The sequence below is a fragment of the Bombina bombina genome, chromosome 1, assembly GCF_027579735.1.
Source record: "Bombina bombina isolate aBomBom1 chromosome 1, aBomBom1.pri, whole genome shotgun sequence".
Classification (NCBI taxonomy): Eukaryota; Metazoa; Chordata; class Amphibia; order Anura; family Bombinatoridae; genus Bombina; species Bombina bombina.
In genome coordinates, this window is record NC_069499.1 from 1,324,252,081 (window position 1) to 1,324,267,577 (window position 15,497).

The 15,497-nt window shown below is 39.1% G+C and overlaps 1 protein-coding gene across 1 annotated transcript in view; it reads right to left on the minus strand.

Moving 5' to 3' along the window:
- Positions 1 to 15,497, minus strand: part of ITFG1 (integrin alpha FG-GAP repeat containing 1) — a 923,141-nt gene that overhangs the window by 836,292 nt on the left and 71,352 nt on the right. Inside the window, exons 4-5 of the mRNA XM_053719386.1 lie at positions 8,426 to 8,577; positions 1,534 to 1,591 (exon numbers count right to left, since the gene is read on the minus strand). Of these exons, the coding sequence (XP_053575361.1) occupies positions 1,534 to 1,591; positions 8,426 to 8,577 (210 nt within the window). The remainder of the gene's footprint in view (positions 1 to 1,533; positions 1,592 to 8,425; positions 8,578 to 15,497) is intronic.

Genomic DNA, 15,497 nt, shown 5'->3' on the forward strand with positions numbered 1-15,497 from the left:
CAATTATCTAATTTGCTTCATTCTCTTGATATCCTTTGCTGAAAAGCATATCTAGATAGGCTCAGTAGCTACTGATTGGTGGCTGTACATAAATGCCTCTTGTGATTGGCTCACCCATGTGCATTGATTTTTATTCAACAAAAGATAACTAAAGAATGAAGCAAATTAGATAATAGAAGTAAATTAGGATGTTGTTTAAAATTGTATTCTCTACCTGAATCATGAAAGAAACATTGTGGGTTTAGTGTCCCTTTAAATTTCCTCCCGAATGTGACAGGCAAGGCAAATTATGGTTATAGAGGATGTAGGAAAAACCTGAGGGAATGTGAAGTCACAGTAAAGGGAAAGGGGTATTTAAACAGTGAACAGGTAAATGTAAAAAGCTGCTTTTTATGCTCTTACATGTCAACTATTTAAAAAGAACATAAAACCCATAATTTTTCTCTCAGGATTCAGACAGACCACAGAATTTTAAACACCTTTCAAAATTTACATCTAATATCAGATTTGCTTCATTCTCATTGGTACTGTTGAAGAGGCAGCAATGCACTATGGGTAGTAAGCTGAACACATCAGGTGAACCAATGACAAGATCCATATATGTACACCCACGAGTAGCAGCAAGCTCCCAGCAGTGTATTGCTGCTTCCGAGCCTACCTAGGTATTTTTTCAACAAAGGATAACAAAAAAGTAAATTTGTTTTTTGTTTTTAAATTAGATGTTCTGTTTGAATCATGAAAGTTCCATTTTGACTTTACTGTCCCTTTAAAATAATAACCCCCTTTTTGTGAGGGCTTTTATATCCCTTAAATGAGTAACAAATAAACTTAAAGGACATAATAATTGGGACAATTCTGGGACTACAAAGCAGATCTTTTTTTTTTTAATTTATAAACTATGCTTATCACTGCTCTAACAGGGATGCTGACTTGTAAGTATGCACTGCACTGTGTATGGCGGAATTTAAACGTTAAAGCACCTTTTTTTAACAAACTAGCTGAGACTGAAATGCAGATCTGTGCACTAATTTTGAAATATTTCTGCAATATAAAAAAACATCCTTCAACTAAAAGCCATCATGTAGGTCCATATGTCACGACCACTCACATTCTTTGACGGAGCTTGCTCAGTGTGCCAGCACTGTCACAGTATGCGTAATCAATTTATATTGTGTCACCGCTGGAACCCTGACAAGTTTGCAATCATAGAATGAGTTGACACAATACATTGTATGCTCTGTCACATTCACAGAATGAGAGTAAACCCAATCTAAGCCCATATGCTCATCAAACTAAAAGCTATCACTAAAAGAAGTGGCTTTTACTAATAATATTCTGCACAAATGCTTCTAATAAAAACTTGAATTCACTGATTTTCAGTCACTGTATTTCAGTTAGGCTAGAAGGTCCCTTTAATAAAAAGGATACAAACAAAAAATGTAACATTTGAAGTTTAAGAAAAAAAAACATTGTACGGTTTGTCAATTAATAATTGTGAATAATAAAAGTTTACTAAAATAAACAAATACTTACTCCATGATTAATGGCTCATCCAAGTAGGTTTTGTTTAGAGGAGTTTTATTATTAATACCTGAAACAATAAAACGTACACGTTAGTAACTTAAATAGCTTCATGTATTAGGGTAAAGAGGACTGACAAAGTTATGAATAAAAATATTGAGGCAAAACATGCAAGTGCAAGGGTGTATTTAGTTGTATTTCTTCTGCAGTGAAAGGGACATGAAACACAAACATTTTATTTACTTCTATGATAAATTTAGCTTCCTTCTCCTGGCATCCTTGGCTGAAGGAGCTGCAATGCACTACTGAGAACTAGCTGAAAACATCAGTAAGCCACTGTCAACTGACATAAATGTGCAGTCACCAATAAGCAGCTAGCTTCCAGCTCCTGAGCCTACCTAGGTATGTTTTTCAACAAAGATATAAATAAAATTACATAAAAAAAAAAAAAAAAAGTTGGAACTTCCGGTGGGAGGGCTTCGCGGACGGCAGCAAAGAAGGAGAGCTCTGACATTGAGAGCGAAAAATATTAGAATAACTAATTTCTTGCTGCCATTCCGCCTTCCCCACAGTTATATCTTGTCGGGTATTCCTACAACGGACATCGCCGACCGATCAGGACTACTGTGCAGAGCTTATCACCTGCTCTAGCCCCCGGTGGTGTTAGGGTGTTGATACCCACGTGGGAGACTAGCAATGGAGTCAGAATGGGACATCGCGGTACAGATAACCGCAACTTTCATGCCTATTTTCGAGAGGTTATTCCTAAGCTATGGAAATCTACATGCAACGGTCCAGGCAACTAAAAGGACCTGCCCCATAAGAACTGACAAAGACCCGTTGCTGGCAAATACCTCTACAATCGCTAGTACGGACCTGCGGTGTGAACAACAATGGAAGCATGACTCTGCATCTAACTCTATGTTGTCGGAGGACACGCAATTTGATTCCTGCAACGGCAGAGCTTCACCTTGCACTCCTTGGATACCCTCTGTACCGCAGGAGGCCACCCACCCCAGTGCACAACCCGCTTTGAGTGATTACACTACAGAAGCTCCACTACATGTCGCTCTTTCCTGTTTACCTATGCCGACAGCGGATCGATCCTGCGTACGACCGGGGCACTGGACGGTTTTGCATTCTGCAAATGCCGACACGCTCTCTAGCGTAGGGAGTGTGATAGAACCCAGGATTCCTGAAGACTGTATGATGCAGAACTTGGAGATGGGAAGAAGTTGTATGATACCTTTTTCTAACTCTTTGTGGGTTGGGAAATACAGGCCTCGCTATTGCTCAGATGAGAGGCATCACCGGTGGAGGCAGAGAGAGGCCCGGTTAGCTAGGGGAGTTGGCTGATCTGCAAACTGAAACTTTCTGCTGCGAGACCTGACGCTTCCCGGTTTAAATCTGAACCCTGAACTGTTGAATGTAACTTGAGGTTGATTATTGCTTCCTTAACCATACAAGTACACTTGGTTATGTTTTTATTGGTTTATTGTTATTAGTATGTTATTTTTAATGCTATACTATTGTTGCTTTCGTGGTGATGATAGTCCCTGTACACGTTTGAACACATTTTATTATCTATCCACCATATTGCATTGATATAACTTATTTCACTAGCTCATATCACTCCTACCTGTGTGTTTGAACCTTGGCTAGTGCCTCTTGCTTGGACCGAACTGTACATACTGCCATTGAAATCTGCACATAGTATATATAGTATGTATTGGAACTACAGGGGACTATCCTAAGCAAATCTACCTACAATTTTACTTATAAAACTACGCTTGAGGTTTAGACACTGGGTAGAATCACTGTTATCTCCATCCTATTCATAGAAACCCTTTAACCTCACCTGAGATAATTATATCACCTTATGCTATATGAATGTTTCCTATTTGCACTATTTGAGTTTAACTTTGGGACATTCCTTCGCCTAGCTAATTTCAGATGTTATTAAATAGACTTGTGGTTTAGCCCACTTTATGTTCCTCTTAGCATCTTACTAGTAACTCTCAGTAGTTGGTTCAGTCTATACAATGCCGCAACTTAATATGAAATGTATAAATAGGCCTCTAACCTGTTTTAGTTTTATAGCCCTGCTGGCTGTTATAATATGTTTTTTGTTATGTTCTCATGTCTTCATCTCTTTACACTTATAAGTGAGATAATAACCTAGCAATCGATGGATAATTAGGTAGTTGTTTTGCCCCCTCTGCTGTAGCAATACTCTATAAGCCTAAAAATTGCTTTCTGACTCCTTAACTGAATCTGTGAGAACCGTAGCTTAGTGGCTGTTGTGAGTCACAGAGAACTCTAATCACATGCACACCCTTCACAGGAGCACTGAATGTGGTCACTTTCAGCAGAGAAACCCTACATTTAACTCTCAACGCCACACACCTTGTGTTTGAGGAGGGGGGCGTAACTTTCTGTATCTCTGCCGTTATAACCCTTCCAATAACTAACATGAGAAATACTCTTGGAATCTGTTGCTGCAGCTCTTTTAGTATTATAGTGGTTTCTGTTGTTATGTTTGATATTATTAATAAAATGAGACACACTGGTTCATCCCCCCCGGACTGAGAAATGTCATAATATTCACAAATTTGCTGATCTTTTCATGTATAAAATCCCTTCATTAGGAACGAGTTTAAGGTCTTGACAAACAGCACTTATGATAGCATGGCTTCTACATGTGAGTTGTATGTTTCTTGCATTTAACACTGTCTTTGTGTTACTGGTGATCTGCGAATCACACTTATGTATCATGGTCCACCATGGGGGAAATAACTGTATAATTGTACGTTGTGACATTCTTTGTTTCTGAATAAAAATAATTAAAAAAAATAAAATAAAAAGTTGTTTACAATTGTATGCTTTATTTGAATCATGAAAGAATATTTTTGTGTTTCATGTCACCTAAGTTATTAAATAGATGGCTATAATTGCAAGGGTAAGTAAAAAATCTCTGCCTCAGCATTATGCACACTGTTGTCAGTCTGCCGTGGCACACCTGAGGATCTCTCACGGCACACTGGTTGAAAAACACTTCCCTAAGTTATTAAATAGATGGCTATAATTGCAAGGGTAAGTAAAAAACCTCTGCCTCAGCATTTTTATGTCCCTTTAAAAGGACACTAAACCCAAAAAAATAGTTCATGATTCGGGTAGAGAATACACTTTTAAATGACATTCCAATTTACTTCTATTATCTAATTTGCTTAATTTTTTTTAGATATCCTTTGTTGAGGAAATAGCAATGCATCTATGTGTAGCCACCAATCAGCAGCTACTGAGCCTATCTAGATATACTTTTCAGCAAATGATATCAAGAGAATGAAGCAGATTAGATAATAGAAGTAAATAAGAAAGTTGTTTAGAATTATATGATCTTTCTAAATCACGAAAGAAAAAAAGTGGGTTTCATGTCCCTTTAAAGGGACAGTATACACTCATTTTCATATAACTGCATGTAATAGACACTACTACAAAGAATAAGATGCACAGATACTGATATAAAAATCCAGTATAAAACTGTTTAAAAACTTACTCAGTTTAGCTCTGTTGAAAAGGTAGTAGGAAAGCCCACTGCAAGTGGGAAATAAGACACTCCCCCCTCCCCCTTCTTTTGCATATGAAAAGACCCTTTACTCAAACAGGAGCAAGCTGGAGAAGGTAGCTGACGGTATTCACATAAAACTTTGGGGCTTGGTTAGGAGTCTGAAAATCAGAGCAATGTTATTTAAAAATAAGCAAAACTATAATTTTTTTTAAAAAACTACTTTATGGGCTATATAAATAGATCATCTACAAAACATTTATGCAGAGAAAAAATGAGTGTATAATGTCCCTTTAAGTATCAGTTGTGCACTTCTAACTAATGCTCACTGGCTAATTAGGGCAACTTCCATAGGGTGCTGAGAGACACTCCACTGCAAACATGAAAACAAAACGTTAGTTTGATCAGGACAAGGATGCACATTTAAATAAACAAAATACACAAATGAAACCAACCATGGTATACACTAAAAACTGTTTAGAATGAAGCAAGAACAATAATTGATTAGAGTGTGCCTTTAAGTGGTCACAAAGGGATGAAACAATTGAACAAACAAGCCTCAGGTACATCAAAGGCAACATTTAAAAACCAATTGATAAATGAGACATAAACAAAGCAGAGGGCAGGTAACAGCCTAGGATCATTTATTTACTTCAGTGCAGTCTACTTAGGCTGAAATGCCATGACATTTGTTTGAGTTAATTAATTTACATGGTTATCAGCCTTCATGGCCGTTTTCTATAATTAGTTACCTAATTATAAAGTATATCATACAGCAAATTTACTGCCATTATATTCAGTTGGCACTGGACATGGTTACTGCTTTCTGTCTTAAAAGGGACACTTGGCACATTGAGATTGTAATAAAAAAAATGTTTAATTATGGTTGAACACAAAAATGTATATGTGTGTGTATATATATATATATATATAGATATATATATATATATATATATATATATATATATATATATACATACCGGTATAAACACACACACATACACACACATTGGAGCCCCATGCAGTCAAGTAGCTGAAATAATGAAAAATCATATTTAAGCAATGTCTATATTGTAAATATGATATTTTCAAGGACCATTAAATACAGTAGAATTCCAACAAAATGCACAATAAAAAGACAATGCAAAAGCATTGCATCTATATTTCAAATGACCAATAAATGTCCCAAATAGATGGTACAACTGAACAAAGGCACCAGTATAGGCTACCATTGATAGTCTTCAGATGTAAGCCAGAATCAGCACTTCTTTATATAATGAGACTCCATGCACTGTAATGAAAATAAGGCGGCGCTCCAAAGGCACAGTATATCATGTAAACAATTTCATTCCCAGGCATATCCACCCTTACTCAGAGGAATAATACTCACAAGTCTGGAGCACTAACAGATAATGTTGACAGTGCAGGGTGGGTGTAAATGAGTCCCCCAGCTAGCTCCTCCAACAATATTTCAGCCAACATTAATGATAGGTGCTATTAACCAATCACTGTGCCGAATGTTGCAAGGTCAGTATGAGAAGGTAATCTACTACTTATAATTAAAGGGACATTCTACTCAAAATTTAAATGCACATAGATGAATTACTTCTTTGAATAGAAACATATTTGCAATATACATGTATTAGCAAAAATGCTTCTAGTTAAATATATCACAGTTTTAACGTTAGCATTTATCTCAGTACATACATGAGTAGCATAACTAGATATTCTCAGTGCACCAGCATATTAAATACTGCAGCTGCTCAGCACACCAGTGAGGCTTTTATCATGTCAGCAATTAACAAGTTGAGTCATTACCAGATGGTAAAGGCAGTTTAGGCTCTCTGGGAAGTGCTGTGTTTAAAATTCTAGTGCACAGTGCATACTTAAAGGGACAGTCAAGTCCAAAAAAAACTTTCATGATTTAAATAGGGCATATAATTTTAAACAACTTTCCAATTTACTCTTATCACCTATTTTGCTTTGTTCTCTTGGTATTCTTAGTTCAAAGCTAAACCTAAGAGGTTCATATGCTAATTTCATAGATCTTGAAGACCGCCTCTGCATTTGACAGCGTTTCACTTGTAGAGGGCGTTAGTGTTTCATATAGATAACATTGAGCTCATGCATGTGAATTTACTGAGGAGTGAGCACTGATTGGCTAAAATGCAAGTCTGTCAAAAGAACTGGAATAAGGGGGCAGTCTGCAGAGGCTTAGATACAAGGTAATTACAGAGGTAAAACATGTATTATTAAAACTGTGTTGGTTATGCAAAACTAAGGAATGGGTAATTAAGGGGTTATCTATCTTTTAAAAAAACAACAATTCTGGTGTTGACTGTCCCTTTAAAAACACTTTTAAAACAGCTATAGCTTTTATTAAAAGCATTTTTGACAAAACGTGTATATTACAAAAATGCTTCTATTCAAAACTGAAATGCATCCATGTGGATTCCAATAATTATGTATTTTATGGAGAATGCTGTACTTTGAGTACTGGAATTGTGAAACCTGGAGTTACGTAACACAAGTTACTTCAATCTGTTTGCTGAGCATTAAAACACAGAGGACCGGATTACAAGTGGTGTTATCTAGTGCACATTTTTTCTTCATCCATCTTTAATCATAACCTTTGCACGTTTGCTCACCTGTAAGTTAATTTCTGGAGCAGTGTACATTGTGCTAATGAAGACCAAGCAGTATGCACAATATTTAAGTGGCAAAAATAAATTAAATCCTAAACCACCATAATTCTCACCACAATTAACTGAATAATTGCTAAGGACCCACCCACTATTAACCTTACAGTTGCCATAACCCACACCACAATGAATCCCATAATTTTGCTAGGGCAATGGCATTTTAGTGGTTTAGTGGTTAGGGTTTATTGTGATGGGGGTTATGGCAGGTTAGGGGTTAATAATGGCAGTGGTCTTAGCGGTCAGGGGTTTATTTCTGTGGGGCTATTGCTATGGTGGATCTGGTGGTTTAGAGGTTAATAGTAAGAGACTTGCATTGCTGTTGGTTTTACACCAACTTTGGAAAAGCAGCATTAAGAGTTGATTATTGTAATCTCATGGCTGGCATGCTAATTAGTGAGTCCCTTGGTTGATAAGTTAGATCTACTAATTTAGGCATATGCACAAGATATGCTTTTATCAATTTGAACATTAAGGATTGCGTGAGGTCTCAAACTAATTAGAGCAGCTACTGCATTTGATTAGCATAAATGGTTAAAGGGGTTAAAGAATACATTTAATGTATCTTAGTGGCACTCTATAAAGAACCAGTCTCTTTTCTGCAGTATATTAATTAAAGAACACGCAAACCAAAACTTACTCAAAGACTGATTTTGTCCCCAGTAGATAACGGCAGAGAGCAGAGCTTCGCTGTTGACTTGATTGTGTGGAACTGTAGTCAGCAGGACGTCCATTTGTGAGTCACCATTGTAATCACCAGGAACCACACTGGTTATGACAAGCTGCTCACTCCTAAAGTGGAAGACATCAGTAAGGATTACACAGGTCACAAATGTGTCTTGATTTCAATAACCGGACATTGATGACTTAAAATTGTAACCTATAACATAGTCATTACTGTCTCACCAAATCAATTTAAATCCTATAAAACCTAAACTGAGATTGTGAGCTCAGACCTCGTTGCCAGAAGGGAACGTGTTAATATATAGAGGCAGTCATTATTCGATTAATATATGTGAGAAGTCTCATTTCCCTGGAGCAAGCTTATCTAGAAAACCAATCATAACAGAGTTTAAACTGCAAACACGTAGCTTCTGTATTTATCTGAGCATATTACTAAAAGCTTATCTGTACCATTAATATGACTTAATGAATCGTCTGAGAGTCCTTAATGCTGATTCCAGTATGCTGACTGTACATTTATTATAACTGATAAAAAGAAACCCCATTTGAATCAGTCATTATTGGAATGACAATTTCTGTATTGATCTTGGAACAAAGTCATCTGGTTGTAGGTTATAATACAATTTAGAGCTTGGCATAAAAGGTTATAAAGAACACTGAAACATTTGAAGGGATGTAACTTATTTTTCGATATAAGCACAGAATATGTCAGCGATTAAATACAGGAAGCCCTCAGCTGTAAAAACATTGGTGTAAAATATAATGTATGTCAATGGGAAGTTAACGAGTTAGGTTCCAGGCCCATCTCAAAATTGACATTAGTAATGTAATGTTATACTATACAGGGGTATTATTACAATGTATATTAAATGTGGTATTATATCATATTATATTACATTTAAAGCCCTGAAATTAATGCTGTATATGTAAAAAACAGCAATACAAAAATTGTTTTTATGCTTGTGAGGCATTTCACTATCCATCAATAAAGCAGTGGGGAGTTCTGTTTATCAGTGGCAGTAATTTATTTTCTTTGCTGCAAATAAAAAGGAGATTTTTAACAATATTTTTTTTTTCTTTGCTGCAAATAAAAAGGAGATTTTTAACAATATTTTTTTTAACATGCACACACAGATACACTTACTATTAGCTGCAATATAAAATAGGCCAGCATTAAAAAAAATGGAATATATTACTGCTCTTTTATATGCATGATAGGAATTCTTTACAGTTCACTGTACTGGCTCTTTAAAGGGCATGATACCCAAATGTTGAAACACTTGAAAGTGATGCAGCATAGCTGTAAAAAGCTGAATAGAAAATATCACCTGACCATCTCTATGTAAAAAAGAAATATATTTTACCTCAAAAGCTCCTCAGTAGCCACATACCATTGTAAAGGACTTGTAAGCAGCAAATCAGTATGTCTGTCCCGGGACAGCTAAGGGATTGAGCCTCATGCACTCTTATGTTATTTCCCTATGAAATCTCATGAGAGTTAATTCAAATCTCATGAAATCACAGTAAAAGAGTTCATAACCTCAGCACTGCTGATGCTGAATGGCTGCTGTTCATTTCTTCATTTTTTTATTTTTTTTTACCTGCAGCTGGGCAGCAGCTGAGTATAACTTTTTACACAGCCCTTACTCTGCTGAGCTGAGGAAATTGTGAGGTAAAATATCTTCCTTTTTCACATAGAGATGCTCAGGTGATATTTTCCTGTCAGGTTTTTACAGTTATACTGCATCAGTTTCAAGTGATTTATCATATGAGTATTATGTCCCTTTGAGAAAACAAACAAATGGCAAACTACTCTCATGTGCTGTACACAGTATTACAGTGCTGTACTATAAATGCAGTTAGCAAAAACTTTCCTGAAAATCTTTTGTTTTCAGTTAAGAAGCCTATGGAACAGAAGCTATTGTGAAACGGCACAAAATAAGGGCTACCTGTACTACATTGCAAAAGATGTGCATACAAGTAAAAGCATTTAAACTGTCATTTTGATAGCATCATTCACTTTGTTTTATCGCCTTTTCTTTTCGCTATTTGGGGATGTGCATAAAGGAGCTACTGAAGTTATTAAACAGCCATTGTGTAGAAAGACTGAGATAACTGCTCCAAATTCTTTATGGAATATTTTATTGTTGTTTACAATAGAACCCCCCACCCCCCCCATAAATTATGCTTACCTGATAATTTCATTTCCATTGAGGGGAGGAGAGTCCACGGCTTCATTCATCACTGTTGGGAATTAAGAACCTGGCCACCAGGAGGAGGCAAAGAAACTCCTGCCAAAGGCTTAAATACCTCCCCCCCCCCCCACTCCCCTCATCCCCCAGCTATTCTGCCGAGGGAACCAGGAACAGTAGGAGAAATAACAGAATTTATGCTTACCTGATAAATTTCTTTCTCCAACAGTGTGTCTGGTCCACGGCGTCATCCTTACTCGTGGGAATATTCTCTTCCCCAACAGGAAATGGCAAAGAGAGCACAGCAAAAGCTGCCCATATAGCCCCCCCTCTGGCTCCGCCCCCCATTCATTTGACCGACGGTTAGGAGAAAAAGGAGAAACTATAGGGTGCCGTGGTGACTGTAGTGTATAGAGAAAGAAATTTTTCAAACCCGATTAAAAACCAGGGTGGGTCGTGGACCGGACACACCGTTGGAGAAAGAAATATATCAGGTAAGCATAAATTCTGTTTTCTCCAACATTGGTGTGTCCGGTCCATGGCGTTCTTGTGGGAACCAATACCAAAGCTTTAGGACACGGATGAAGGGAGGGAGCAAATCAGGTTACCTAAACGGAAGGCACCACGGCTTGCAAAACCTTTCTCCCAAAAATAGCCTCCGAAGAAGCATAAGTATCGAATTTGTAAAATCTGGCAAAAGTGTGCAGAGAAGACCAAGTCGCTGCCTTACATATCTGATCAACAGAAGCCTCGTTCTTGAAGGCCCATGTGGAAGCCACAGCCCTAGTAGAGTGAGCTGTGATTCGTTCAGGAGGCTGCCGTCCGGCAGTCTCATAAGCCAATCTAATGATGCTTTTAAGCCAGAAAGAAAGAGAGGTAGCAGTAGCTTTTTGTCATCTCCTCTTACCAGAATAAACAACAAACAAAGATGAAGTTTGTCTAAAATCCTTTGTTGCGTCTAAATAGAACTTTAAAGCACGGACCACATCTAAATTGTGTAACAAACGTTCCTTCTTTGAAACTGGATTCGGACACAGAGAAGGAACAACTATTTCCTGGTTAATATTCTTGTTGGAAACTACTTTTGGAAGAAAACCAGGCTTAGTACGCAAAACGACCTTATCTGCATGGAACACCAGATAGGGTGGATCACACTGCAAAGCAGAAAATTCAGAAACTCTTCTAGCAGAAGAAATAGCAACCAAAAACAGAACTTTCCAAGATAGTAACTTAATATCTATGGAATGTAAAGGTTCAAACGGAACCCCTTGAAGAACTGAAAGAACTAAATTTAGACTCCAAGGAGGAGTCATGGGTCTGTAAACAGGCTTGATTCTGACCAAAGCCTGTACAAAAGCTTGTACATCTGGCACAGCTGCCAGGCGTTTGTGTAACAAAACAGATAATGCAGAAATCTGTCCTTTTAGAGAACTCGCTGACAACCCTTTATCCAAACCCTCTTGGAGAAAGGAAAGAATCTTAGGAATCTTAATTTTACTCCAGGAGAATCCCTTGGATTCACACCAACAGATATATTTTTTCCATATTTTATGGTAAATCTTTCTAGTCACAGGTTTTCTGGCTTGGACCAGAGTATCTATCACTGAATTTGAAAACCCACGCTTGGATAAAATCAAGCGTTCAATTTCCAAGCAGTCAGCTGCAGAGAAACTAGATTTGGATGTTCGAATGGACCTTGTACTAGAAGATCCTGTCTCAAAGGTAGCTTCCATGGTGGAGCCGATGACATATTCACCAGGTCTGCATACCAAGTCCTGCGTGGCCACGCAGGAGCTATCAGAGTCACCAAGGCCTTCTCCTGTTTGATCCTGGCTACGAGCCTGGGAAGGAGAGGAAATGGTGGAAACACATAAGCTAGGTTGAACGACCAAGGCACCACTAATGCATCCACTAGAGTCGCCTTGGGATCCCTGGATCTGGACCAGTAGCAAGGAACCTTGAAGTTCTGACGGGACGCCATCAGATCCATGTCTGGAATGCCCCATAATTGAGTTAACTGGGCAAAGACCTCCGGGTGGAGTTCCCACTCCCACGGATGGAAAGTCTGACGACTCAAAAAATCCGCCTCCCAGTTGTCTACTCCTGGGATGTGAATTGCAGATAGATGGTAGGAGTGATCCTCCGCCCATTTGATGATCTTGGATACCTCTCTCATCGCCAAGGAACTCTTTGTTCCTCCCTGATGGTTGATGTAAGCTACAGTCGTCATGTTGTCCGACTGGAATCTTATGAATCCGGCCTTCGCTAGTTGAGGCCAAGCCCGGAGCGCATTGAATATCGCTCTCAGTTCCAGGATGTTTATCGGGAGAAGAGACTCTTCCCGAGACCAAAGACCCTGAGCTTTCAGGGAGTCCCAGACAGCGCCCCAGCCTAATAGACTGCCGTCGGTCGTGACAATGACCCACTCTGGTCTGCGGAAACTCATTCCCTGAGACAGGTGAGTCAACCACCAACGGAGTGAGTCTCTGGTTAACTGGTCTACTTGAATCTGGGGAGACAAGTCTGCATAATCCCCATTCCACTGTCTGAGCATGCACAGTTGCAATGGTCTTAGATGAATTCAAGCAAAAGGAACCACGTCCATTGCTGCAACCATTAGAACTATTACTTCCATGCACTGAGCTATGGAAGGCTGAGGAATAGATTGAAGAACTTGACAAGCCTTTAGAAGCTTTAATTTTCTGACCTCTGTCAGGAAAATCTTAATTTCTACAGAATCTATTATTATTCCCAGAAAGGGAACTCTTGTAGACGGGGACAGGGAACTCTTTTCCACGTTCACCTTCCACCCGTGAGACCTGAGAAAAGCTAATACAATGTCTGTATGAGCCCTTGATCTAGAAAGGGACGACGCTTGGATTAGAATATCGTCTAGGTAAGGTGCCACTGCAATGCCCCTCGGTCTTAGAACCGCTAGAAGGGACCCTAGCACCTTTGTGAAGATTCTGGGAGCAGTGGCTAAACCGAACGGAAGAGCCACAAACTGGTAATGTTTGTCCAAAAAGGCGAACCTTAGGAACTGATGATGATCTTTGTGGATAGGAATATGTAAGTACGCATCCTTAAAATCCACGGTAGTCATATATTGACCCTCCTGGATTGTAGGTAAAATTGTTCGAATGGTTTCCATTTTGAACGATGGAACTTTGAGAAATTTGTTTAAAATTTTTAGATCCAGAATTGGTCTGAAGGTTCCCTCTTTTTTGGGAACAACAAACAGGTTTGAGTAAAACCCCTGACCTTGTTCCACTGTTGGAACTGCGTGTATCACTCCCATCTTTAATAGATCTCCTACGCAATGTAAGAATGCCTGTCTCTTTATCTGGTCTGAAGATAAGCAAGACATGTGGAACCTTCCCCTTGGAGGAAGTTCCTTGAATTCTAGAAGATAACCCTGAGAGACTATTTCTAGTGCCCAGGGATCCGGAACATCTCTTGCCCAGGCCTGAGCAAAGAGAGAAAGTCTGCCCCCTACTAGATCCGGTCCCGGATCGGGGGCTACCTCTTCATGCTGTCTTGGTAGCAGCAGCAGGCTTCTTGGCCTGTTTACCCTTGTTCCAGCCTTGCATTGGTTTCCAAGCTGGCTTAGCCTGGGAAGCGTTACCTTCTTGTCTAGAGGCTGCAGAGTTAGGAGACGGTCCGTTCCTGAAGTTACGAAAGGAACGAAAATTGGATTTATTCTTAGCCTTAAAAGGCCTATCCTGTGGGAGGGCATGGCCCTTTCCCCCAGTGATGTCAGAAATAATCTCCTTCAATTCTGGCCCAAAAAGGGTCTTACCTTTGAAAGGAATATTAAGCAATTTTGTCTTGGAAGACACATCCGCCGACCAAGACTTTAGCCAGAGTGCTCTGCGCGCCACAATTGCAAAACCTGAATTTTTCGCCGCTAACCTCGCCAATTGCAAAGCGGCATCTAAAATAAAGGAATTAGCTAACTTAAGTGCGTGAATTCTGTCCATGACCTCCTCATATGGAGTCTCCTTATTGAGCGACTTTTCTAGTTCTTCGAACCAAAAACATGCCACCGTAGTGACAGGAATAATGCACGAAATTGGTTGGAGGAGGAAACCTTGCTGAACAAAAATCTTTTTTAAGCAAACCCTCCAATTTTTTATCCATAGGATCTTTGAAAGCACAATTGTCCTCAATGGGAATAGTCGTGCGTTTGGCTAGAGTAGAAACTGCCCCCTCAACCTTAGGGACTGTTTGCCATGTGTCCTTCCTTTGGTCGACAATGGGGAACATTTTCTTAAATATAGGAGGTGGGACAAAAGGTATGCCTGGTTTCTCCCACTCCTTAGTCACTATGTCCGCCACCCTTTTAGGTATCTGAAAGGCATCAGGGTGCACAGGGACCTCTAGGAATTTGTCCACCTTGCACAATTTTTCTGGAATGACCAAAGAGTCACAATCATCCAGAGTAGTTAGTACCTCCTTAAGTAGGGCGCGGAGATGCTCTAACTTAAATTTAAACGTCACAACATCAGGTTCTGTCTGTTGAGAAACTTTTCCTGAATCAGAAATTTCTCCCTCCGACAAACCCTCCCTCACTGCCAATTCTGACTGGTGTGAGGGTATGACAGATAAATTATCGTCAGCGCACTCTTGCTCTTCCACTGTATTTAAAACTGAGCAATCACGCTTTCTTTGAAATGCTGGCATTTTGGATAAAATATTAGCTATAGAATTATCCATTACAGCCGTTAATTGTTGCATAGTAACAAGCATTGGCGCGCTAGATGTACTAGGTGTCGCCTGCGCGGGCATAACTGGTATTGAGACAGAAGGAGAGGATGGTGAACTACCCCCACTACC